The sequence below is a fragment of the Aspergillus terreus genome, genomic scaffold (assembly GCF_000149615.1).
Source record: "Aspergillus terreus NIH2624 scaffold_2 genomic scaffold, whole genome shotgun sequence".
Classification (NCBI taxonomy): Eukaryota; Fungi; Ascomycota; class Eurotiomycetes; order Eurotiales; family Aspergillaceae; genus Aspergillus; species Aspergillus terreus.
The window spans coordinates 1,139,063-1,162,790 of NT_165925.1; the positions used below are offsets into that span (position 1 = coordinate 1,139,063).

The 23,728-nt window shown below is 51.4% G+C and overlaps 9 protein-coding genes across 9 annotated transcripts; 4 read left to right on the forward strand and 5 right to left on the reverse strand.

Annotated features, from left to right (window-relative positions):
• Nucleotides 1-132: 132 nt before the first annotated feature.
• Nucleotides 133-1,073, forward strand: ATEG_01396 (phosphatidylinositol phosphate kinase family protein; the record flags this gene model as incomplete). Its single annotated transcript, XM_001208761.1, has 3 exons — nt 133-399; nt 466-936; nt 1,032-1,073. The coding sequence occupies 3 exons, from the start codon at nt 133-135 to the stop codon at nt 1,071-1,073; spliced, it is 780 nt and encodes a 259-aa protein (XP_001208761.1).
• Nucleotides 1,074-1,497: 424 nt separating this feature from the next.
• On the reverse strand, nt 1,498-2,548 carry ATEG_01397 (cytochrome b5 reductase family protein; the record flags this gene model as incomplete). The annotated part of the gene is made up of 4 exons (XM_001208762.1): nt 1,498-1,647; nt 1,697-2,322; nt 2,378-2,487; nt 2,544-2,548. 4 exons carry the CDS (start codon nt 2,546-2,548, stop codon nt 1,498-1,500), a joined length of 891 nt encoding a protein of 296 aa, XP_001208762.1.
• Nucleotides 2,549-3,098: 550 nt separating this feature from the next.
• Nucleotides 3,099-3,957, forward strand: ATEG_01398 (GIG1 family protein; the record flags this gene model as incomplete). Its single annotated transcript, XM_001208763.1, has 2 exons — nt 3,099-3,213; nt 3,380-3,957. The coding sequence occupies 2 exons, from the start codon at nt 3,099-3,101 to the stop codon at nt 3,955-3,957; spliced, it is 693 nt and encodes a 230-aa protein (XP_001208763.1).
• A 278-nt stretch (nt 3,958-4,235) lies between these two features.
• Nucleotides 4,236-8,013, reverse strand: ATEG_01399 (chromosome segregation protein SMC; the record flags this gene model as incomplete). Its single annotated transcript, XM_001208764.1, has 4 exons — nt 4,236-4,528; nt 4,583-7,691; nt 7,740-7,899; nt 7,976-8,013. 4 exons carry the CDS (start codon nt 8,011-8,013, stop codon nt 4,236-4,238), a joined length of 3,600 nt encoding a protein of 1,199 aa, XP_001208764.1.
• Nucleotides 8,014-8,408: 395 nt separating this feature from the next.
• ATEG_01400 (serine/threonine-protein kinase RIO1) lies at nt 8,409-10,088 on the forward strand (the record flags this gene model as incomplete). The annotated part of the gene is made up of 1 exon (XM_001208765.1): nt 8,409-10,088. The coding sequence occupies one exon, from the start codon at nt 8,409-8,411 to the stop codon at nt 10,086-10,088; it is 1,680 nt and encodes a 559-aa protein (XP_001208765.1).
• A 528-nt stretch (nt 10,089-10,616) lies between these two features.
• ATEG_01401 (autophagy-related protein 17) lies at nt 10,617-12,269 on the reverse strand (the record flags this gene model as incomplete). Its single annotated transcript, XM_001208766.1, has 1 exon — nt 10,617-12,269. The coding sequence occupies one exon, from the start codon at nt 12,267-12,269 to the stop codon at nt 10,617-10,619; it is 1,653 nt and encodes a 550-aa protein (XP_001208766.1).
• Nucleotides 12,270-13,654: 1,385 nt separating this feature from the next.
• ATEG_01402 (F-box/WD repeat-containing protein) lies at nt 13,655-15,735 on the forward strand (the record flags this gene model as incomplete). Its single annotated transcript, XM_001208767.1, has 2 exons — nt 13,655-13,975; nt 14,035-15,735. The coding sequence occupies 2 exons, from the start codon at nt 13,655-13,657 to the stop codon at nt 15,733-15,735; spliced, it is 2,022 nt and encodes a 673-aa protein (XP_001208767.1).
• A 2,110-nt stretch (nt 15,736-17,845) lies between these two features.
• Nucleotides 17,846-18,972, reverse strand: ATEG_01403 (D-alanine--D-alanine ligase family protein; the record flags this gene model as incomplete). The annotated part of the gene is made up of 3 exons (XM_001208768.1): nt 17,846-17,992; nt 18,043-18,612; nt 18,811-18,972. The coding sequence occupies 3 exons, from the start codon at nt 18,970-18,972 to the stop codon at nt 17,846-17,848; spliced, it is 879 nt and encodes a 292-aa protein (XP_001208768.1).
• Nucleotides 18,973-21,352: 2,380 nt separating this feature from the next.
• On the reverse strand, nt 21,353-21,998 carry ATEG_01404 (uncharacterized protein; the record flags this gene model as incomplete). The annotated part of the gene is made up of 2 exons (XM_001208769.1): nt 21,353-21,358; nt 21,450-21,998. The coding sequence occupies 2 exons, from the start codon at nt 21,996-21,998 to the stop codon at nt 21,353-21,355; spliced, it is 555 nt and encodes a 184-aa protein (XP_001208769.1).
• Between the last annotated feature and the right edge of the window lie 1,730 nt (nt 21,999-23,728).

The window sequence follows — 23,728 nt, forward strand, 5'->3', positions numbered from 1 at the left end:
CACTGCGGAATGCTCGTCATCCAAACATCCAAACGGTGACGTCACCGCGCCGCAACATCAACACCAAGATATATATCGTGCAACATTCGCATCACACATTCCCCCCGATATATCCCAATTTTAAAAATAAATATGGGTAGACGCCAAACAGCCCTCTCGCGATCAATCCAGCGGGCATTATTCCGCGACCCAGACACCTTCCGCAAAACACTGATCGGACGCATCCTCGCCTTCTTCAGCCTGTTCTACATCAAACTAATCCGCTACGGCCACAAGACCTTCCGCACACTACGCAATGACGTCTGGCAGATCGACGAGGCCGAATACCGCGCGTCCTTCCGCAGCGAAGACTGCACGCACCCGCTCACCCCGATGGGGGACATGGGGTTCTCCGGATCGGTACGAATCCTACCTGCCCTGCGTCCGACCAACTTATCCATGGCGTCTATGCTAACGGCCAGATAGACCTTCTTCAGCACGCAAAACGGTAAGTTCCTAATCAAGAGCTTACCCCGCCACTTCGAGCACTCCTTCTTCCGCGAGGACCTCTTCCACCCGTACTACGAGTACATGCGCACGCACCGCGACACGCTCCTGGTCTGGATCACGGATTACCTGTACGCGCCGTACGCCACGCTGGGCAGCCTGGTCCGCACCACGCCGGCGCACCACATCATCATGGAGAACGTGCTGTACGGGCGCGTCGACAACGCCGGCTGGGAGACCTACGACCTCAAGCCGATCGACTACTTTTACCCCGAGCGCGACCTCGTCCCTGAGCCGCTTGTCAGCGAAGAGACGCTGAGCCGCCTTGCGGATGAATTCCCGGATAAGATACGGTTGAGGCACGCGGACTGCGAGGCGTTTCGGCGGGCCATCGCGGATGACACGCAGTTCCTGTGTGAGGCGAACGCAGTGGATTACTCGCTGTTCCTGGTACGGTATCCGGCGCATGCGGCCGGGGGCATGGAGGTTGTGGGGAGGAAGGATCCATGGCGCGTGGGCGTGTTGTCGGTTGATCGTAAGTGGAGGTATCGCGCGGTGCTGTTGGATTTCTTCTGGGCGAAGCATAAGTTGCATGCGCAGGCGATGACGGGAGTTGTGCAGACGTTTAATGTTATTGGGCGGCAGGGGCCGATGACCATTACCACGACGGCGGAGGAGTACCGGGAGAAGTTTTTGAGTATGGTCGATTCTATGCTGGAGAGTTATTAGGGCCCTCACGAGGGTCGGAATCATATGAGTTTGCATGTGCATCGGGCCGAGGCTATACCCTGCTGGAAGACTACGGCGTCAAACGAAAACCACCGAATCCCATTTAATTTATGGGCACGAGCCGTGCCACTCTATATCCTTCCTGGCAGCATCGCTGACAGGGTCGCTGTAAAACATTCACGCACGTATGCGTGGGGTAACTCTCTAACTCGTAACTTTGTAACAACCATACAACTGCAAAACGTACAAACGTCAATCGCAAGGTAGAACGCAAGCAACTGCTTAGAAGCAGAAGACCTGGTCCTCGAGCTTGCTGACGGGGCGAGCCTTGGTGTAGCCCAGGGACTCGGTGGCCTTCTTCATGGCGCTGACCATGGGAGGAGGACCGCAGAGGAGGATCTTGACATCCTTGGCGGGGGCAGGGAGATGCTCCTACAGAATGTTAGTGGAGTCCAAGTCAGAGCGAAGACATGATACGCACCTTGATCATCTCGGCGGTGACGAAGCCGAAGCCACCGTTCCAGCCCGGAGGGGGGTTGTTGAGCACGTAGAAGATACGGAAGCCGTCGTCCTCCTTGGCGAGCTTCTCCAGCTCATCACGGAGGAGGATATCTTCCTCATTGACGTTGGCGAAGATCAGGTCAATTTTAGTGGTGTCGTTACCGCCGTTGCGGGGACGGTTGCGGATAATGGCCTTAATGATCTGCAGCATGGGGGTGATACCGGTACCTCCAGCAATCATACCGATGTGACGGCACATGTTGGGGGTGTAGACCATAGCGCCCTTGGGACCGCGCACCTTCAGGGTGTCGCCGATCTTGAGGGTGGTGAGATACTTGGAGATGTTGCCCTGAGGATAGGCCTTGACAAGGAGATCAAAGTAGCCGGCCTCGTTGTCGGAGGAGATGGGGGTGTAGGAGCGGACGACCTCCTTGGGCTGACCCTCGATGGTCGCGGCGAGCGAGATGTGCTGACCGATGGGGAGACCGAGGATATCGGTGGGGCGGGGCAGTGCGAACCGGTAGATGGCGACATTGTGGGAGATATCGGTCTTCTCCTTCAAGACAAAGTTCTGGAACTCACTGGGGTTGAGGACCTTTCTCGGCTCTGGGTCGGGTTAGCGAACTGATCGAGTCACTGGAGTGAAAGGCCAATTGCATACTGCTGCTACCGGTGAACTTCCACGCAGCGAGGATAGCAATTACTGCAACGGCAAAAGGCGCAAACTTGACGAGGACGGCGGAGAGGTCGCCGTTATCTTGCAGAAAGGTACTGCGGAGAGCTGTGAGCGATTGGGATAGAGACTATTACGGGATGAATGAGCATACCTCATGTTGACTAAAGCTCCAACGACCCCGAGAGAACCAGAAAGAGGGAGGGAAGAGAGATGAACGGGGAAGGAGAAGGAGGAAGAGAAGAAGAAGAATAAAAGAGCGGATGTTGGCTGATCGGCGGGGATGAACAGCCGAAGTCGCCAGGCGCGGGCGGTCAAGGACGACAGAACGGGAACGATGCACGGGATTCAGATGCACCGAAGTATAAACAGACAATCATGACGACTATCAGCATGCGATCGATTATGGTCGATTAGATTGATTGTATCTGCGACCCATGCGATCCCATGCGATTACATGCGACCCATGGATATCCCAACCTTCCTGGGATCCCCTTTTCATCCGACCAGACATACAACACTCTCTCATGCAGATGGATGGATTGACCCTCTGGGGTAAAAAATCCCGGCGGAGGACGGGGAAAATCACCTTCCGCGATGATCAGTCAACATCATTGCAGGCATCTATCAATCATCTCAGCCCCTCGAAGGCCCCAGATCAATCCTTACAAACAGCGTGACCCCCCGTCAACAAGCACAACAAGGCACTATGACCGCAGACGATGCTCCCGCCTTCAACCTCACTGAGACAGACCGACAAGTGCTCGCGCAAACCGACGAGGAATTCATCTACCACGATTGGGATGACCTCAAGTCCATCATCGGTATGTTCCGACCCACGCATCCACCAGACCCTCTCCATGCTGCCCAGAACACGGCGCAACCAAACCAATTCAGCAATGTCCAGTCCATTCCGCTGTTGACACACTCTCCCCCGGATCATTCCGCACTCCTCCGTCTCCAAACTAACCCCGCATCATCAACAACCAGCACGAAATGATCTCGGCGTGTTGAAGCGGAAACCCTCCGATCTGATCCGATACCTGGCCTGGACCAAGAGCATCAAAGCCCAGTACGGTTCCATCACCAACTACATCTGTCAGTGTCGGCTGCACTGGCATCTCCCGGACACCGCATCGACGCCCGCAACGGCCGACAGTGGGCCGGTCTTCCCCTTCAGGAACCCGATCCCCTTTGCCGATCCCTCGGACTACAAAATCCTCCGCAATGACTGGCCCTACGGCCTCACTCCGGACATCACCCATATTGTCGTCTGGCTGCGCACCCCTATCGCCGTCAAGGAGTCCAACGGCGACGTGACTGATGAGTCACGTGCGTTGATCGAGAACTTCGTCCAGACCACTTTTGTGGGTCGTCTGGCCCAGGAAAAGGACAGCTTCCCAGACCCCAAGGATCACGTCCTCTGGTTTAAGAATTGGACAGCGCTGCAGAGTGTGCGGGCCCTCGAGCATATCCACATTCTGGTGAGGGATGTACCCGACCGCATCATCACCGAGTGGACAGGGGAAGGTCCGCGAGAGGCAAGTGATAGTGAGATCAAGAACTAACTGGTACAATTTTGGGATACGAGATCGATGAATAATGGATTTGATATAGATGATGCATATTGGGGAAAATAACTTTGGCATTGGGAATCTTAGAACCACAGCCTGACAAGGCGAAAATAACGTACATCAGAAGAGAAAAAGAATAAGGGAATCCAGGAAAGATACATAGACAAGGAATTGGTAAATAGAGGCTAAATATAGCACTACCAATCGTCATTACGCCTACTATCCGTCCCATCCCAATATCCGAGTAACAGAGACATACCAAACCCGCTCCTCTACGTCTTCTGCTCTTCAACAAACTTCAATGCCTCCTCCCGAGACACCACGTCAATCGTGCTGGCCTTTTCTCGGAAACTGACACCATAACACTTCTCGGCGACATGCAACATCTCCGGGCGGAAGGTCGTGCAGATGAATTGACCGTTGGTTGAATCAGAGATTGACTTCAACATCTGAGCGACGGCGGTACGATATTGGGCGTCCAGGTTGGCGTCAATCTCGTCAAACAGATAGAAGGGCGCGGGATCACATGCTTGGATGGCAAACACCAGGGCAAGGGCGCAAAGACCTGTGCACGACGTTAGCCATATGAAACGAAAGATGCTATTCGGCCAAGACTTACTCTTCTGTCCACCGCTGAGCTGTTGGATTCGTTGCTGCTCATCGTGTTTGCTGTTGAAACTGACACTGATGCCAACTCCCACGTAGTTCTCCACGCTTTGCCGTGCCTCTTCATCCTCGGATTCGAGCTCGTCATCTTGCCGGAGAGCCCTGTCCGTCTTTCTCTGAATGATCAACCGTCCGCGGCCAGCAGGCACGAGCTTCTCGAACACATTGGCAAACTCGCGCGAGACCTGTTTGAACGTCCGCTCAATGGCTTCATCCTTTCTCTGATCCAACACGTTGATGAGGTCGTCAATCGACTTTTGGGAAGCATCGAGCTCCTCTCGACGTGATGTAAGCGTCTCCCGCTGTTTGGTGAAGCTGTTGTACTGTTCAAACGCCTTCTTGTTGACATGTGAGTATTTCTTCAGGCCTTCGTTGACCTTGTGGAGCTTCTTGACCACCGCGTTCGAATCGGTGTTCTTATATTTCGTGAAGGCTTCGTCTGGCAAAACACCCAGATCGCGGATATTCGCGGCGCATTCAGCTGCCTGTTTCGTCAAGGCCGCCTTCTTTTGCATGCTCTTCTCCATTCGTCGCTGATGCTTCTCAATAGACTTGGCGAGCTCCTCCATCTCCCGACGCGTTTCCGCATTGCGTTGAGCCAGCTCGGCTGCTTGAGTGTTCGCCTGCTCGATGGATTCGTCGACCTGCTGGAGACGCTGGCTGAGCTTATCCAGGGCCTTGCTCAGACGCTTCATCTCCCGCTGGGTCTCCTTCAAGTTGCCCTGGTTGTCGTCATCGGCCATATCGATGTCCTGACTTACGAGTTGATCGAGTCGGGGGTGGAGGTTTTCCCGTAACTCGACTTCCAGAACCGACTTGCGGGCCTCGAGTTCACTGCGATTGTTGGAAAGTTCCTGGAATTGTCGACGAAGTTCTTGAGCAGTAGTGTTTAAGGTCTCTAGCTGGGACTCTTCCTCATTGCTGAGAGCCTTTTGGAATGGGGTTTTGAATTCCGCTTCAAAAGCCTGGACCTGGTCCGTCAACACAGCCAAGTTGTTCTCAATATTGCGCAGAGCACGGCGTTTGGAATCCAAGTTGTCAATCTTCTTTTGAAGAAGATCACGCTTGCTCCGCAGTTCGTGTCGGAGCGGCCCACTGCTGTTCTGTACTTGGTGTCTTTGCTGCTCCAGCTTCTGTAATTCACCGACAGATTGCGTGATGAGCTGATCCATTTTCTCAAGCTCTTTGCGGATCTCACTTCCACGCGTCTTCTTCGTTTCATACTCATCCCTCCACTTTGCCAGATTCTTTACTGCATCAAGTCTCGACTGACGAGAATCATGGAAACCTCCGGTCAGCGCACCCCTCTTATCGGAGCGGTCTCCTTCCGGCGTGATAGCGTTAACACCATGGCTTCGAGCATACTGCGCCGCCACCTGCAGATTAGGGCAGATGATGGTCTTGCCAAACACGTGGAGGAAAGCCTTCTCATAAGCTTTGTCGTATTGAAGCTTTTCAATCATCGGAATAGTGTCACTGGCCTTTGGCATGTTGATTGGCCTGGACCTTAGCCGGTTCAACGGCATGAAAGTAACTCTTCCGGACTTCTCTTGTTGAAGGATCTCCAAGACCTTCGTGGCCGTTTCGTCTGTGTCAACAACATAATGGAATAGACTCTGCCCAGCAGTAACCTCAACAGCCGTACGATACCGGTCGTTGACATCGAACAGCTCGGCCAGCGTACCGTAGACTCCCTCCAGATTATATTGGCGCTTGATGCGTCTGACAGCGGCAATACCACGGCTGGTATTGTGATCCATCATCTGCGAGAGGTTGCGTTCGGCACGCTCAACTTCATTGGAAGCATTAGACAGGATCGAGTCAAGCTTGGCTTCCTCTCTCCAGAGCTCTTTTCGCTGGTCCATAAGTCGATCTCTCTCATCCTTCGCAGCCTGAACTTGTTGCTCGACAGAGTTGATAGTGTCGCCTCGGCCGTCGATTTGCTTGCGCAGACGTTCTGTTTCGGGTTCCAACAGGGCGATCTCATTCTCAAGTTCCTTAATGTCCTCCTGGGTCTGAGAAATGACACCTTGGGCAGTGGAGATGGAATTGTAGTTATCCTTGATCTCCGTCTGCAGCCATTTATCGCGTTCTGACTTGTTCTTGAATCGGGAATTTCGGCCCTGCTTTGCATACAGTCTCTGTCGCAAAGTCTCTGCCTCGGTAAACTGAGCTTTGACGGCATCTTCTTGATCCTTGGCAGCATTGAAACGAGGAAGAAGCTCCTGGAGTTCAGCCTCGCGCTCTTGAATTGCAGCCTGGATTTCCTTCAAATCCTGATCGTGGCGGTTTTTCAGGGCCAGAGCCGCAGCTTGGTTGTCAGAGAGAGCTTTTGCCTGCAGCTCAACTTGGGCAAGAGCTTTTGAAGCCTCTCGACGCTCATCTTCCAGCTGTGCTTTGTCGACCTTCAGGAACTCAATCTGTTGTTTGCACTCCGCAATCTCGGCGTCGATTTGCGCCATTTCTTTCTCGCCTTGAATAAAGCGATCACGGTTGAGGTCGGTATCCTCCACTCCCGTCTGCCTCTGTTCTTCCAGGCTGTCCAGAATACTCGAAATCTCCTGTTGCTCACGCGAATAGATCGTGTACTCGAGACATCTTCTTTCCTTATCCTTCTCCTGATAGTTTCTCAGTTCATCCTTCTCTTCCTCCAACTCAGCAAGGCGCTCATTGATGAAATCGAGAAGCTCGTCAATCTTAGCCCGCTTGTTATTCGTCTCGTGCATAATCTTCAGTGACTCAGCTCGGCGCGCTTCGTAGACCTGGGTACCTGCAACCTCTTTGAGCAGGTTCAAGCGCTCGGAGTCCTTCATGTTCGTCAACGCGGTCACGCGACCCTGAGGGACGATATAGTAAGGGTTCGACCGGGAAAAGCCCGCGGATTCGAGCAGATTCATCACATCCGATTTCGTCGCGTTCTTACGGTCCAGCGTGTATTCATCTTTCTTGAGACCAATTGTTCGTCGGAGGACCACCTCCGGCTTACCGGTCGGGAATCGATCGTCGGAGTTGTCGAAGATAATCTCGACGTAGGCCGACATCACGGCAGAACCCGAACCTTCCTAGTCGGTGTCAGCACCCAAACGAAGCAACGGCGCGGCGATACGCACGTGTAGAAGAGCCTGTCGCTCTTCTCGTCCGAGGTGGGTGTACGCATCGCTCAAAACGAAACGAATGGCAGCGAAAAAGTTGCTCTTGCCGGAGCCATTGCGACCGACAATTACATTGTGCTTTGGGGAGAATGGTTCGATGACGGTTTGATCCTTGTAGCTGTAGATAGGGAAGACAGACCGGTGCGATCAGTTTCCGTGTATCGGCGGGGAGTAGCTTGCCTGGAATGACATACCTTTTGAAGCCCTGGATGATGATTTGCTTGACATACATTGTCACGGGGCGCGCGCGAGACGAGGAATTATGACATACACAACGCCAGGAGCATCACGCGGCCTATAGGACAATAACAGGAGCCTGTGCCCAGACAGAACGCGGAAGGACTGAGGAGGAACTGTTGCGACAGAGACAAGCTGGCGGAGGGAGTTGCTGCAACGAGGGAACGATTGATTATCGGCGGACGGAGCAGAACTACGCGTGGCCGATCTGGGTTCTTTTTCCCCTGCGCGTTCCACCCGCGGGGTTTCTGCCGGGCGGTGAGGTGCAGGGCGGTCCACAAGTCTCTTTCTTATCCGAAAAGGAAAAAAAGTTGTCCCACGCATGCCGCTTTTCCTTGCTACCATTTTTACAGCATCCATCTATCTCTGAGGGACCGTCATTGATCACCGATGGCTTCCCCGCAGTCTGATTCCCAGGCGACTGGTCTGGCAGACGGTCTTTCGCCTTCACATACATACGTGCCTAATCAAGGCTATGTCAATGCCGATGGCACCAACCCCTCCATAGCGGGGCAAGATCCTGACGCAGAGGTTGACGACGACAACGAGGAGGACGACGATTACTACGATGATATCTTTGACGATGACCTCGATGAAGGCGAGTTTCCGTCATCAAACCCCGCAGACCTAACGAAAGCCTACAATCGTCAACGGAAAGTCAACGAGCTCGCTGCCGATCCCAACGTTCCCAAATGGACCTACCCGAAAACCAACACTCAAAAACCAACGGTGAACACGCATGCGGCTGTCGACGATCAAATTAAGTCTTTAACTCGGCACGCAGCCAAGATCAAACTCAACGATGTACAGTCGGGAATGGCCAGTCGGGGTGGCAGTGGCACGGACAGAGCCGATCGAGCGACCTCCGAGCAGGTGCTGGACCCCCGTACGAGAATGCTTTTGCTGCAGATGATCAATCGGAACATCGTGTCTGAGATCCACGGTTGTCTGTCGACGGGTAAAGAGGCAAACGTCTACTATTCTCTTTTGTTCCCGGACGAAGAGGATGCGACGCCGGTACATCGCGCCATCAAGGTCTACAAGACGAGTATCCTGGTTTTCAAGGACAGAGATAAATACGTGACTGGCGAGTTCCGCTTCCGACAAGGATATAGCAAGAGTAACAACCGAGCGATGGTGAAGCTGTGGGCGGAGAAGGAAATGCGAAACTTGCGGAGAATCTATGCTGCAGGTATCCCTTGCCCGGAACCCGTCTACCTGCGTCTTCATGTCATGGTCATGGGATTCCTCGGTAACTCCAAGGGAGTGGCGGCTCCTCGACTGAAGGATGTGGAGTTTGATATTCCCAACCCGGAGAAGAGATGGCACGAGCTCTACATGGAACTGCTCGGCTACATGCGTGTCATGTATCAGACCTGCCGGCTGGTACATGCCGATCTGAGCGAGTACAACATGCTTTATCACAAGAACAAGCTCCACATTATCGATGTCAGTCAGAGTGTGGAGCATGATCACCCCCGCAGCTTAGAGTTCCTGCGTATGGACATCAAGAACATTAGTGACTTCTTCCGCCGGAAGAGCGTCGATGTGCTGTCGGAGCGCGCGGTATTCGGGTTCATCACTGCGGCGGAGGGTCCGACCAGCGTCACACCGAGCGAGCCAATGCTCGAGGCCGTTGAGAAGCTGTTCGCGACGCGCAATGACAACGTGGAAGATGTCGACACAGCTGTTTTCCGTCAGCAATATATTCCTCAGACGCTGGAACAAGTATACGATATCGAACGTGATGCCGAGAAGGTTCGTGCCGGCGAAGGCGAAGACCTTGTTTACCGGGACCTCTTGGCGAGCAAAAAGGCTGCTAGCCAGGATGACGAGAGTGACAATGAATCTGACGTTAGCGGCGGCGCCTCCGTGGAGGAGTCAGGTTCCGAGGATGAGGACGACCCCTTCGCGAAGAAGCAGCCTCGCGGGAAGCGGTTCGAAGACAAGGATTCCAAGCGGGAACACAAGCAGAAGGTGAAGGAAGAGAAGCGTGAGAAGCGCGCGAACAAGATGCCTAAGCATATGAAGAAACGCCTGGTCTCGTCTTCGTCCCGGAAGAAGAAATAAAGAGGCTTGAGGCTGCTTAGTGAATGACGGTATTTTGCATTGGCTCGGATATGGAAAAGTTTTCGTTGCGCACGACCTCATGAGATTTATGACCAGGTTGTCGGGATAATGGATGCATGCATATATGGATTTACGCATATAGATTTGTATAGAAAGAAAAGTGTCCCTAAAACCAAGATATATATTGGCGAATCCTACAGAGTAGATACTTCAGCACTTCTCTGATTCTTGTGACCCATCAGAGCTCTCTTTGAACCTCATCCAGCCCATCCGAGTCAACTAGAGTCCTCGTCCGCGCTCACATCTCGATCCCTGACGGTATCGGAGTATGCGTCGAGCGAGGAGTGGCTCTCTGTCAGGCGGATGGCCTGCTATCGGTCTAGGCCTAAAGCCAGGTTTCGTTCATCATTTAGGTCATTAATAATATAGACTGTCCCACGGCAAACTAGACGAGTCGGAGACTAGCGGATTTATACGCTGCACCCACTACAGCCAACACAACAGACAACAGGTGCTGGGCACACCCGTCTAGGTGGCTTGTCGATTTCTAGCTTTAAGGCGGGCGAGCGCTTCCTCAACCAGGGCCTTCGGCAGTGCAGGTATGGTTTCGCCCTCGTCGCGATTCTCGTCAGTTGTGTGATTTGCCACGTCCTTGGGGTCAGACGGGGGAGCGGTGTCTTCATCCGGATGTTGATCCTGCACTCCCTTCAAAGTGCCGCCAGATATGCGACGGAACTCAATGCGCATGGGCTCCCGTCCAATCCCGGGCCATATATCGGACGGGAGGTAATCGCCTTGCTCTACTCTGAATGTCTCGCGTGCATTGACGTCCTCCTCATACAATTGGTCCAATTTGTGTTTTGCATCACGGAGGACCTTCTCAACACGCTGCCGTACGTGTCTTCGACGAGCGACTTCTAGAATGAGGCCATCATATGCCTCCAAAAAGCCATCATACAGGGTGTTCAGATCGGACAGGTCCGACAACCCACCTTGGATATGCTCGTGCTCATCGTTCCAGACTCGTGTGAAAGTGTGCGCCTGGGCTATATAGCCGGCAAGCCGTGCGGAGGCAAGAGACGAGATGTGCTCGAAAACAGAGGTGGTGGCATTGTACACAGCCAAAACTGCGTCTCTCTGTCCTAATATATTCTCATATATTGACTCCATCTCACCAATGCGGTCTTGGATCTCCATCACCACATCCTCTGCCTCTGCTGCGTCTTTGATCAGGACATTGACCATTTCTCTGTATTCGGAGTTGCTGAGAGGGTCAAGGGGCGCATTGAGGTTAGCGTTGATGCCTTCCTCGATATTTGGACCGCCCCGGCCACTGACGTTCATTCCGGCCGGCATGTCGCCGGTGATGGATCTTGCTGCCGCACCTCCGCCCTCCGTATGCTTGACAGCTGTCACGCAAAGGTCGAAGTGGCGCACGAGGGATTCCAGTAGATTAGCCATTTCCTGAGCGTGCATTTCCAAAGAATGTAACATAGACGGTACTCCTGACATAGATGGTAAGCTCGCATTGGATGCGGATGACGAAGATGACGATGCGGATGTCCGGGAAGATGCCATTTTCGTGACGGCTCGGTAATTGCCCAACGCCTCCTTAATAGATTGTAGCTCGTCATCAAACGCGCAATTGGATGTCTCAAGCTCTGTCTGGGCGGCATTTGTGCGATCAATTGCACTCTTCAGAGCTGAATTGAGCTCTTCCACGCCACGCTCATCGACAAAATCGTGCAGACTCTTAGGCTCTTCTCCTTCCGGGCGAAATGATGCATGAACGATGGTCTCGCGCAATAGGTTCAAGGTCTTCCGCAGACGGGCGTCAGCGGCATCAAGACTTCGTAAGACGCCGGCAAACTCTGACCGGCCGCGCACGGAGACTTCTTCGACCTCAGCCCGCACGCTGTAAAGGAGTCGCAATTGGTTGTTTAGCCCCTTCCTCAAAAAGCCCGTTCGTGCGGACACTACAACGCTTTCTTCCAAAGCGGACCGGGCGGATGTCACGATTTCATTCGCTCGCCACACATGATTGATGGAAGACAATGATCGCTTGGCCGCGACCAGATGAGAAATGAGGGTTTCTAATTGAGGTATGGAGGTTTCAACCTGCGAAGACCCGTGGTCGTGAGGTGCGACGCTTGATGTTGCCGAAGATTCCGAAGCTGACATGGTCGATGACGTTCCAGATTGCGCGGTATTCCAGAATATGAGTCGCCTGGTGTCCCCGGTCTAAGGTTTTCAAGCGCGCGATGAGTCCACTAGCTGTGTGACCCCGGGTGCTAGCGTGTGTCCACTGGGGAAAGTTGCAAGGGACCTTGCGAGAATGGCGAATGGGAGAGGTGGGAGGAATGCAGTAAGATATACGCGAGTTGAGCTCATAATCACCCCATAGGAGATAGTCAGAGGGGCGTTGATCTTTCCTTGAATCTCAAACACTGCAGAGTTTCAACGTCAGATAAACCGATCACTCCGGAGGATTTGTCCGGGAGAGTGGCGGTGAGACAAAGGGGCCTGTATGATCAGGGGTTGAATAGCGCCAGAGACAAGGATATTGCATTGAAGAATTTCCGGTGTGGAAGTGATTAAACATCGCATAACAAACTTACCAGGCAGCCGAAGCGGAAGAATGAGTCGCAGGAAGGATAGGAATGAGGCCAACTCAGGGGTCAAACACTGGCCTCGAGAGCTCCACCTGTCGAGTGCTATTTTCAGAAGGCGGATCAGAATGTCAGTGGGGACCGGAGTCACAATATCTAGCCCAGAGAAAGACAGATATCACGCTGGTTGGGTGGATGGTAGAATGTGAAAGTGGACGTGATGGATCCAATACTCCTCCAGAGTGGTGTAGTAGGCGGTGAGCTAGTTTCTGCGTAGATCGATTAAGGAGCAACAGTGGTTGCCGTAGCCTGGAGTAGTTCCCATTAGTCGATGGGTTTCTCTGGGGAAGGCTCCGCAATTGATCCTCGTGATGGCGAGGGATTGATTGTTGGCAGTTGCCACCCAGGATGGCCTCATCGGAGGTGATGCGACGGGAGGCGGCTATGGCGCCATCGCGGTCACGTGTGGACCCAGCACGAGACCATGCTCGGCGCTTGCGTGATGGGAGTTCATTGCCGACTGTCTGGTTCTCTCGGTCGTCTCCATGCTACATCAGTCATATTTTTCTCTCTCTCCTGTCGCGACGTGCCGACGCATACATATATCTGCAGGTATCCTCCCGTTTCGAATTCTGGCTGGTCCAACTTCGCATCCTTCGCTTTCTTCACCTTATCGCCGCTACAATTCTCCCGCGGTCCTCACCTAGCCTCTGCTGTCGACCCACTACAGACCTCCACGTTTCTCTCATCCGTCGCAAACAACCTCGTACATAAGACCGATTCGCGTGTGCGCCTGGATTGTCTTTGAGTCGCAGTTGCAATTCGATTCATTTTCGCATGCCGACAGTGGCCCCCTCAGCCCGAGACACTTCCCGAGAAGAGAACTCTATCGATACTTTGAGTGAGACTATTCTGCCTCACAGGACCATCGGAGAGACCTCTTGTCGCCAGGGACAAATGGATTCCACCCAGGTCTCCTTCAAATCCATCTTCGGTGGCACACCCGAGCCCACTGATGAGGTTGATGCCGAGCCCGATCCTACCCAGCATGGGCCCCACAGTTTCAACAACGTAACGACAACTTCCGCAAAGCTTGCGGACGAAAATGTTGCGCCTTTCCTCGCGAAACATATCCCTGAACAATACGCTCCCTTGGGTTCGCGAACAGGCAAACCAGAGGATCTGAGCAGTGCCAACTCGAAATACTGTTATCGCCACCGACCAGATCTTAAGTGTAGGCGACAGGCAGACGAGCCTTCAATGGATAAACTACAGAGGGTAGGAATTGGTTCCCTGTGCAAGATTTTTAAATGTGCATTAGACTAACTGGCGTCAAGGATTTGGAGACTCTCCCGCAAAGCGACCAGCAGGGTATCGCCCATATATGGTCTCTCTTCTCCGCCGCGCCCGCGAAACACCGCAAACTTATTCTGCAAGGGCTGATGGCCCAGTGCTGTTTCCCGCAACTTTCTTTCGTTTCCGCTACTGTTCGCGATCTCATTCGAATCGACTTTCTAACCGCTCTTCCCCCGGAGATCTCCTTCAAGATTCTTTGTTACCTCGATACCACATCTCTTTGCAAAGCCGCTCAGGTATCTCGGCGGTGGAGGGCTCTGGCTGATGATGATGTTGTCTGGCATCGTATGTGCGAGCAACACATCCATCGCAAATGCAAGAAGTGCGGATGGGGTCTTCCTCTACTGGAGCGGAAACGGTTACGCGAATCGAAACGTGAAATTGAACTGCGTGCCACGACCTGGGACATAAGCGGCCCCTCGCCAACGGTTACATCCACTGGGGAGCAACAACGCGAACAATCGGCGGCTCCTGAAAGCTCCAGCTCTGGAAAGCGAAAGCAGGACACTAGTGATGAAGAAACCGCAGTTGTCAAACGACAATGCTCGTCCCTTGCGCCTGACTCGGAGAATGACGATGCCTTTTTCAAGAAGCGGTACAGACCTTGGAAAGAAGTTTACAAGGACCGATTCAAGGTTGGCACCAACTGGAAATATGGACGGTGCTCGACCAAGATTTTCAAAGGCCACACAAATGGGGTCATGTGCTTGCAATTTGAGGATAATATACTGGCCACCGGCTCCTACGACGCAACCATCAAAATCTGGGACACTGAGACCGGAGAAGAATTGAGGACGCTATATGGTCATGAGTCTGGGATCCGCTGCCTCCAATTCGACGATACCAAGTTGATCAGCGGCAGCATGGATCGAAGCCTCAAGGTATGGAATTGGAGGACCGGAGAGTGCATCTCCACATACACTGGCCACAGAGGCGGCGTAATTGGCTTGCACTTCGATGCTACCATTCTTGCATCTGCGTCCGTCGACAAGACGGTGAAGATCTGGAACTTCGAGGACAAATCTACCTGTCTCCTGCGCGGCCACACGGACTGGGTCAACGCAGTTAGAGTCGACACCACTTCCCGCACCGTCTTCTCCGCTTCCGACGATTGCACCGTTCGGCTGTGGGACTTGGACACCAAGCAATGCATTCGGACTTTCCATGGCCACGTGGGTCAGGTCCAACAGGTCATCCCTTTGCCTAGGGAATTCGAGTTTGAGGAACATGACGCAGAATGCGAAAACGACAATGTCAGTACTGTCTCGGATGACCCAGGCTCCCCTGCGCCCCAGACTACCTTCGGTGTGTCGTCAATCGAACCCGCTTCTCAGTCCTCCATGTTTGGGCCTTCGTTTGATAATGGCCGTCCCGCGCCTCCTCGCTACATTGTCACGAGCGCTCTGGATTCCACGATCCGACTGTGGGAGACTACTACCGGAAGATGCCTGCGAACCTTCTTTGGACACCTAGAAGGTGTTTGGGCACTGGGAGCTGATACATTGCGTATTGTTTCTGGCGCCGAAGACCGCATGGTAAAGATTTGGGACCCCCGAACTGGGAAGTGCGAACGCACATTTACTGGCCATTCTGGACCGGTGACCTGTATCGGTCTTGGAGATAGTCGCTTTGCCACCGGAAGCGAGGATTGTGAAGTGCGCATGTACAGCTTTCAGAGCTGATCTCACCACCGTTAGCCGCGGCATCCCTGTGAGGCGACGCTTCTGCGGTGTTTAATTTTCTTGTTTGTTTATTTTCTCACTTGATGGATACCAATACCCCCATTGTTTTTTGTCATCTTCCGTCTGTCATAAGGGCATCTCGGGTTGGGGGCTAGCATACTAGGCAACGGACTGGCGTTGTTCAAGGGCCAATTTGATACCAGCGCAGGGATTAGTTTTTCTTGTGCAATATTTGTGCAGCCAATTCAGCTTTACATAGATTGTGAAGTGAAAAATATATCTTCTAAAGCTCTTTGTAGAGAACAGTATCTCAAAATAAAATATACTGCCCACGTAGTTTGCGTGTCTGGCGATGTAGCAACTACCCCAAAATATGAAGGGCGCAACTTGCCCTGACCCAAAATTGCAACAGGGAGGCTAGTAGGTAATAATTGCCGATATATCTACTTTGGAAGCTGACCCTCCTTTTCATCACGACTGACCGCGCATTCCTTGCATTCAAGCATACCTCTCCATAATCTCTGCTCCCACACGCCCTCAGAGACTGCATCTTTTTTCATGTCTCTTCTTCGGCTCCCAGATGAACTTTTATGCACTATAGGCAGCTTCCCAAGTTGCTACGGAGGTGTCCGGGCCCTCGTCCTATCAAACCGTCGTCTCAATAGTATTTTCACAGCCATAGTCTCGACATACACAGTCAAGAACTGCCATAGATCTCTTTTATGCTGCGCCGCGTATAGTGCGGACATCGGTTTCGTAGCCGAAATCCTAGACCAACTAGCCGTGATGAATGGAGAGCGAAATGAAGTCACACGGAGTCGAAACGCACAGCAGGCAACAGTCACCCGACGCAGTCATTCTTGAGACTGGGATACCTAGCGCGCCTTTGGGAGCCGGCAGCATCGTGATGGCGGTGTCCATTACGACGTCTTGGTGAAGCTGTCTAAACAAGCCAACCGGGCGGACGATTCGGTGCCGTCCTAAGGTAGTTCCGAGTGGATACGAATGAAGGGTGTTCACTTGTCGTTGAAGCCCTCCGTGAGTCCGATTGTGACAGGGATGTGGGGGACCATGTGAACTGTATAGAAAAGGAGGGGATACGTTTGGTGCTGGGTCTCGTGAGCAGCGCAAGCGGATTTGGGAAGAAGTTGGACAGGAGCCAACTGAGGAGCTGAGGGTTAAACACGCGAGGAGTGTTTAGGACGTTGCAAGATTTTTTCTCGTGGAGAAACATTTGTGCTTATTTCAAGCACTACAGCGAACTATCTATTTGGCTTTTGCAACAGCATCCCAGCCGCAAGAAGTCAATCGAGAGTATAGAAGGAGGGGCTCGTTTTCAGGTCATTGCTTTGCTTGATAGGTAATCATGACGAATTGTTTAGGTACCAAAGATGATCCTATTACGTATTTGCTGCGAAAGTGAACTATTTCATATCCCGTCGAGACGGGCCTACTCTCCGAGTCTTCTACCCCAGTATTATCCACAAGACAGCCAGAACTGACAGCAGAATACCCATCTCGTTAGGAGCAAAGATGAAATACAGGGATGAAGAGGACCTAGATCTCTTGGAGAAAGGTGGTGAGTAACCCCCTCTACCGAGCGATATATATATATATATATATATATATATGACTTGCACTGAGGTTTAATGACAGGTAAACCAATCGGGCGGGTGTTTTCCATATATGAGCCTCCGAAATCTCCTTCCATAAGTTCGATCGTGGGATGCATTTGCCTTCTTGGTAGCCTCATTATTCTGAGTATTCTCATACTAGCATCTGTGGTAAAAAGCGTCTTCGAGATGCCTTCATTCGACGGGCCAATATCAATAATCGGGGAAACATACCAGGTGATCAGCACTGTTGAGACACCGTTCGCCATCGCACGCTCGGAAAGGGAACAGAAGATACTGGTGGATGCTCTTCAAGGGCCTACTGAAAGTGGAAATATACGACGGGAAGCGAAAGGATACAAAGTGCAATTCATCTAAACTACTGGGTTTGGTTTTTGGTTGCAGTCATTCATGTAGGAGCGTGTATGTTCGTTTTATATCATGACAAAGAACACAGCATTTGCAGGGCAGTGGAGTATATTGACATCGAGTCAAGTTCAATGCAGTGCGGCTTTGACTGAATCGTACCTCGACAGGGCATTTTCGATTATGTTCTGCAACAAATCTGTGTAAGAAAGACCGTTGTTTTTGGCAATCCATGTGTATAAAGAATGGTTGGGATTCAGCCCGAATATGGGGTTGACCTGTGAGTAAATAAGTATATACTTTTCCATAACTTGGATAGGATGTTTACCTCGATGACATATGGGTTGGATCCGTCTCCGTCAGGGCCAAAGCGGACATCAACTCGCCCTGCATCTCTACAGCCCAATCCCTTGTAGGCATCTAGAGCCACTTGCGATACACGAGCCATCTGGTCATCCCCTTCAAGCTCAACATGGGTGTGCCCCATATCTTTGTCTGCTCCTCCGCTTTTTGAAAATATTGTAGCAAAGTCCACGCATCCGTCCTCGTCGCATCCGCCTTTAGGATTATACCAAGTGACCTCAGATACGCCGAGAACTCTTGCATCTTCACCGGTCCCAAGTATCCCGACAGTAAATTCACGACCGGCGAGAAATGTCTCGACTAAAACGTCTTGCTCGGGGAATTGCGATCGAAGATCCTCCACGACACTGCGAAACTTTTCTTTCTTCTGGATCTTATTCGACGCGGTAATTCCGTTGGAGGTGGATGCGGCGACAGGCTTTGCGAATAAAGGGTACGGAAGTTGATCCTCCAGAAGCGTATAGTCAACAGGTTCCCCAAGGCGAGGGACAACAAGAAATGGACTGGTTGGTATGTTATGGTGCTTCAGAACCATCTGGAGGCTACCCACTCAGCTAATGTCGGTGTGAATTCATGCATCAAGATATGGACTTGCCTTTGTCTTGGCTTTATCAATACATAGTGCCAGTGTGGATGCGTCAGAGAACGTGAATGGCACATTGTATGCTTCCAGTAGGGCCGGAACCTGGGATTCTCTTGCCGAACCAGTGACTCCCTCCCCGAAATTGAACACCAAATCCCAGTCTTTCTGATCACCTGAGGCGAGATGATTGACTAGGGGCTTGATTCCGGGAACATGAATGACATGATGGCCCAGAGTCTGGAGGGCTTCGGAAATGCCTTTGATAGTAGTATCATCTGCTAGATCACCGCATTCCGATTCTGAGTAGCCCATTTCGAGGTAGTGGGCTTTTGGGTCATAGACAAACGCTATGGTCAGCCTCGGTCTCTGATAGTCTTCCATCTTGTGTAGGTTATGAGGTAGGTGGTAATCACAGTTGTCGGTGTTTACGCGAGTTTTGTTGATTCAGAAACAGAACGATGACGTCAGGTTACCCTTACATCAACATTGCCTTTTAAGGTTCGAATATAGTAAGCTTCGGTCTGGGCCTAGCCCAACAGGGCAGTCTACTTGTTGGTATTATCGCCCCCCAAAGATGGTAGGTATATCCTCTGACCTAGACACTTGACTACTTCCGGCTCTATCTGACAGCTATCTTACAATATGGGTGTCGCAGAATAGTCATTAGAGATACCCATACCCGCCCTGCACAAAAATAGCTCGGTCAGGAAACATGATTGATAATGAAGACCAGACTGGATGGAATTCCCATACGTCGGAATCTTTTATGCTACTCTTGTCGAATCAACGCCCTTGGATGTTGAGGCTGCACCGGCATGTCATCATGTCTTCACCACGTTGAATGCTTACACGGCATTTATCATCTCATCGGTAAATATTTAGGCCATATCGCTATGATTTCGTCAATCACATATCTAGACCTGCACACTCCACACCTTCCAGACGCGGTCTTTGAAACCTTTAGCTCTTTGATTAACATCACATCCATCTAGCCTCGCGTATCTACACACGCACACGCACACAATGCCGAGGCCGCCGCCTTCCTATGACGAGTCAGAGGCTTGTCAGGGGAGTGTCGAGCCGCACTATCTTAGCCGCGATATCGAGATGCAGAGGATATCGTTAGATCATCACGCCACACAGACAGCGACTCCAGGAATTCGAGACGGATTCGCGTCATCAGGTAGGAACGAGACACACCGGACAAATCGAGGGTGGCGGCCTTACCAGATGCAGAAGATGCAGACCATTCCCGCTGCTCAAGACTCATTGCAAGGGGTTGCCGATGTGATACACTCCGTGTATTGCTGATCATCTGGTCCGTGCTGGCGGGATGCACCATAGCTATGATCATAGTTACAATTGTCGTTGTTGTGTATTGTGCGATTAATGGTAAATGCTATAGGGAGGAGTAGTTGAAATCTTGCTGTTATGGTATCTCAAGTGCGAGATTGGCTTAGCCTTATCCCGCCCTTTGAGGTTGTATGCAACAACGAGAATAATTTTTTGTCCTGCGTGATTACATGGAACTATGTAATAGATTGATAGTCAAGCCGCAGTGAGAGGAAATGGGTGATAGATGTCAAACTCCTAACACAAACACTTTGCCGTAGGGGCTGGCTACCTGGACAGTTTGGGGTATGATGGAATCTAGAACACCATATTCACACCATCAGATTACAGAGGTCATGTCTAACCGAGGTTGTCGAAGAAAAGAGAGGTTAGGTTTTGGTTCACCATGCACACCAAAAGCTAAGAGCTGGAGTGAGTCAGGCAATTGATAGTATCTATCGCAATCAGCGCCTATGGTCCAGGCTGGATTTCTCATTTATATGTCACCACTAGGTAAGTCATCGATATGATGCATTCAAAAATAGATTTTACAGTGATTGCGGCTCAGCTTTTCCACTCGACCTGATGGTATTTAACATGGCCTGATCCTCCTTCTCTCGCTCAACCGAGCTTCCCTCCTCACCACTCTACCACTCCACCGCTTCATTGTCTTCCGAGGTCAAACTACTTGCCCTTCAGATACGGGTCATAACTCGGAACAAAGCTAACCAGGAATACAATATGGGTGGACCTGACCCTGAGACTGGTCAGGCCTTCGAAAAGAAAAGCCTTGACTACATTCGCATGCCGCCGCTCTCATACCAACCTTCGAGGGCGCAAAGCGAACTCTCGCAGAGCGAAATCTCGCTGAAAGGTAAGCAATAACCTCCGACTTTTATGGCTGATACAGGAGGGCTAACCACGCCCAGAACGCGCGAAAACTGAAAGAGAGGATGGGGATGCTGCTCGTACCCGGTTCTGTCCCTGTGAGACACTTCTTTGTGTCCTTTTCACTGTGTTTATAGCTATGGCGGTTGCAGGTGCGATCCTTCTCTCCCTAGTCAGGAAGAGCTGATCACGGTGTGTTTGGATTGGGAAATTCTGGAAGATTGGCCTCTAGTGTATGCTAGTTATGTTCGCAGGTAGCAGTTGTTCAAGGACGATGATTTGATACAACAGAGATTAAACTACGTCGCTGTGCGGATTGATTAAACTCTTCTTATTGACAGTTGATCTTCTCATAAAAATTGAACCAGACTTGGGCAGCTGAAATTATCAAAGTTATCCCAGTACAAGGTACGAAGCCGGCTCGTAGGCTTGCGATATCAGTCCCCATCTAAGGTGTTCACCCTTCAAGAACTCAGTACTTTATGATACAGTCGCTGCATTCTCAAGCTCTTCATGAACCAATCGTCCCCTTTTCGTACCCAGACCTCATAATAATGACCCCCACCTACTTCATGAGCTCCTTGAGCTAAACCCTTTGGCCCGGCGTGGTATATGACGCTCCAGACGGCCTTCACCTCGTCGGCATTCGTTTGTTCCAAGTCCCCCGGGTCAACCATATGGATAGTCTGCAGGTTTCGAAATGCCTGGCTGAAAAAGGCGACAAAGCTCTCGCGGGATGCGAACTGATAATCGACTCCGTTGGTATTAATGACGGTGTCTGTAGGGTCCACAAACACAAAGGTTGCGTCAGGGAGAGAGATGTCTTTGAAGCGCTCCCATTGGTTGCTGTCTGCAAAACGACAGTATTGCGATTTTTTGCGACGAATAATCTCGGCTGTGTCAGAGGAGATCATCATGATGGATACAGGCTGAAAGAGTGTTTTGAGAGGATTTTGGCTATGTGAGAAGAGGGGAAGTCTTGCATCGGAGTACAGGCATTGGGAGGGGACCTCAAACACACCCCTGTCTAGTGGCTCAAGACTGGCTACGCCAGCCCGAGTAGCCTTGGGGATATTGAGAGTGGCATATTTCATGTACCGCCTCATAGGTCTTGTCATGTTGTAACCATATAACCCTCAGGGTTAACAACAGCACGCAAGTACGCCTGTAGTCAATATGGCACGAAGCTTATGGGGCCTGGCTATTGATGGAAGACGAACGTCTTTGGCATGCTGAGGTCCCAGTTGCAGGCAAATATGCAGCTGTCGAGAGATCCGGGGCAATGAGGAGGTTTGCATGGCTATTTGCGTCTCATGGATGAGCGTATGGACAATATTTTCCCTTGTAGGCGACATAATTTCAAGGGGTGACACGTTTTAGTGAGATGCCATTCCAAGTCTGTTCAGTAAAATTGCCATACGGGCACACAAGGTTGACTGCCAGCATCCAGTTCACGTCCGCACCCCACTTAAAAACCATCTCGCAGTATTCAACTCCTTCGGGAACATGGGTTACACACAGAGAACAGACTGATTCTGCTTCATGTTGTGTGATATGATGCCTCTCTGGTCACCTTGGAACATCTCCTGTAGAAGAAATGGGCATGGTTCATTCGTCCAAAATGGATCACCAGGTTGTCCTGTGTAGCACAATTGACTTATACCAAGGCTTTGTGGAACCATATAAGCATGGAAGGCGTCTGCAAAATATGCGGGGTAGTGTACGTTCTGAGGTGAGATAGTCAGATATAGAATGGCGGGTGTAACTGTTTGTTGTCATGCGCTCCCGTGCATGAGAGCCTCATGTTCCCCTCAAGCAAATGAGTGTCATAGCACTGGACTCCAGGTAGCAAGCTGTATCAATGCAGCTTTGGGCACCCATCTAACAGTATGTATCAACCCAATTGCAACCTCAGAACGGCAGCGGCATTGTGAGTTGTCTGTCACAAGGAATAAACACTATTGACTGTCAGCGGGGACGTCGTCGAGATTCGCATTCATGATCGACATGGCGTATACAAGATTTCTTGGTAGTTCGGCATGAGGCACAAACTTGGAGATACATATATCTAGTCCATTACGCTTCCAATCCAAGGCTACTGTTCGTGAACTAAGCACATTGGATCACTGACTAACTACCAATATCGACGTGGGCTTCGTCAATCAGTATGATCTCTCTTTCCACACCCCTCTCTCATTATCAACCCATTATGGCTAACTGAAAGTAAAGCAATGCATTTTAAAGAGCTTGTCAAACCCCTCGTCCTCCTTTGCCTCCTATGCCTCTCCCTTGCGGAACCCATGAAAAGTTGCGACTCAACAACGCCAAAGCTCTGGTAGAACGAAAAATGTCTCCAGCCGAGCACTCTCTCAGTTCTGAAAAACTGTCCACCGACGAGACCCTGGTACCCGCGGAGGCAGACGCCGCCGCGCTGACCAGCTGTCAGAACTGCGGCAAGATCAAAAAGAAGGCCAAGTTCAATGGCGGCTGTGACCCAGCTAAGAGCAAGGGATACCGGTCGTCTCATAATTGCAAGAACGCCGGCGGCAAGAGCTATCTATGTGTGCGGGATGGCGTGGCGCACTGCTACAAAGGAAATTTGGCAAATTTGGCGATGGAGCATGGCGAGTGTTTCTTATAGGGAATAGGATAGCCTGGATGTTTGGGTAGTGGGTGAGGTATATTCAACATATGCTTAGCTGCGTGGTTTTGAGGCTGTTCGCTGTATTGAGCTGGAAGATATAACTCAACGTTCATATTGGATGAAAGATTGTTGTTTGTTAAAAGAGAAGACATTGTCTTTCGTGCTGCTTCGTACCCCTTTCACGCATTCAGGTAGTCTGGAGGA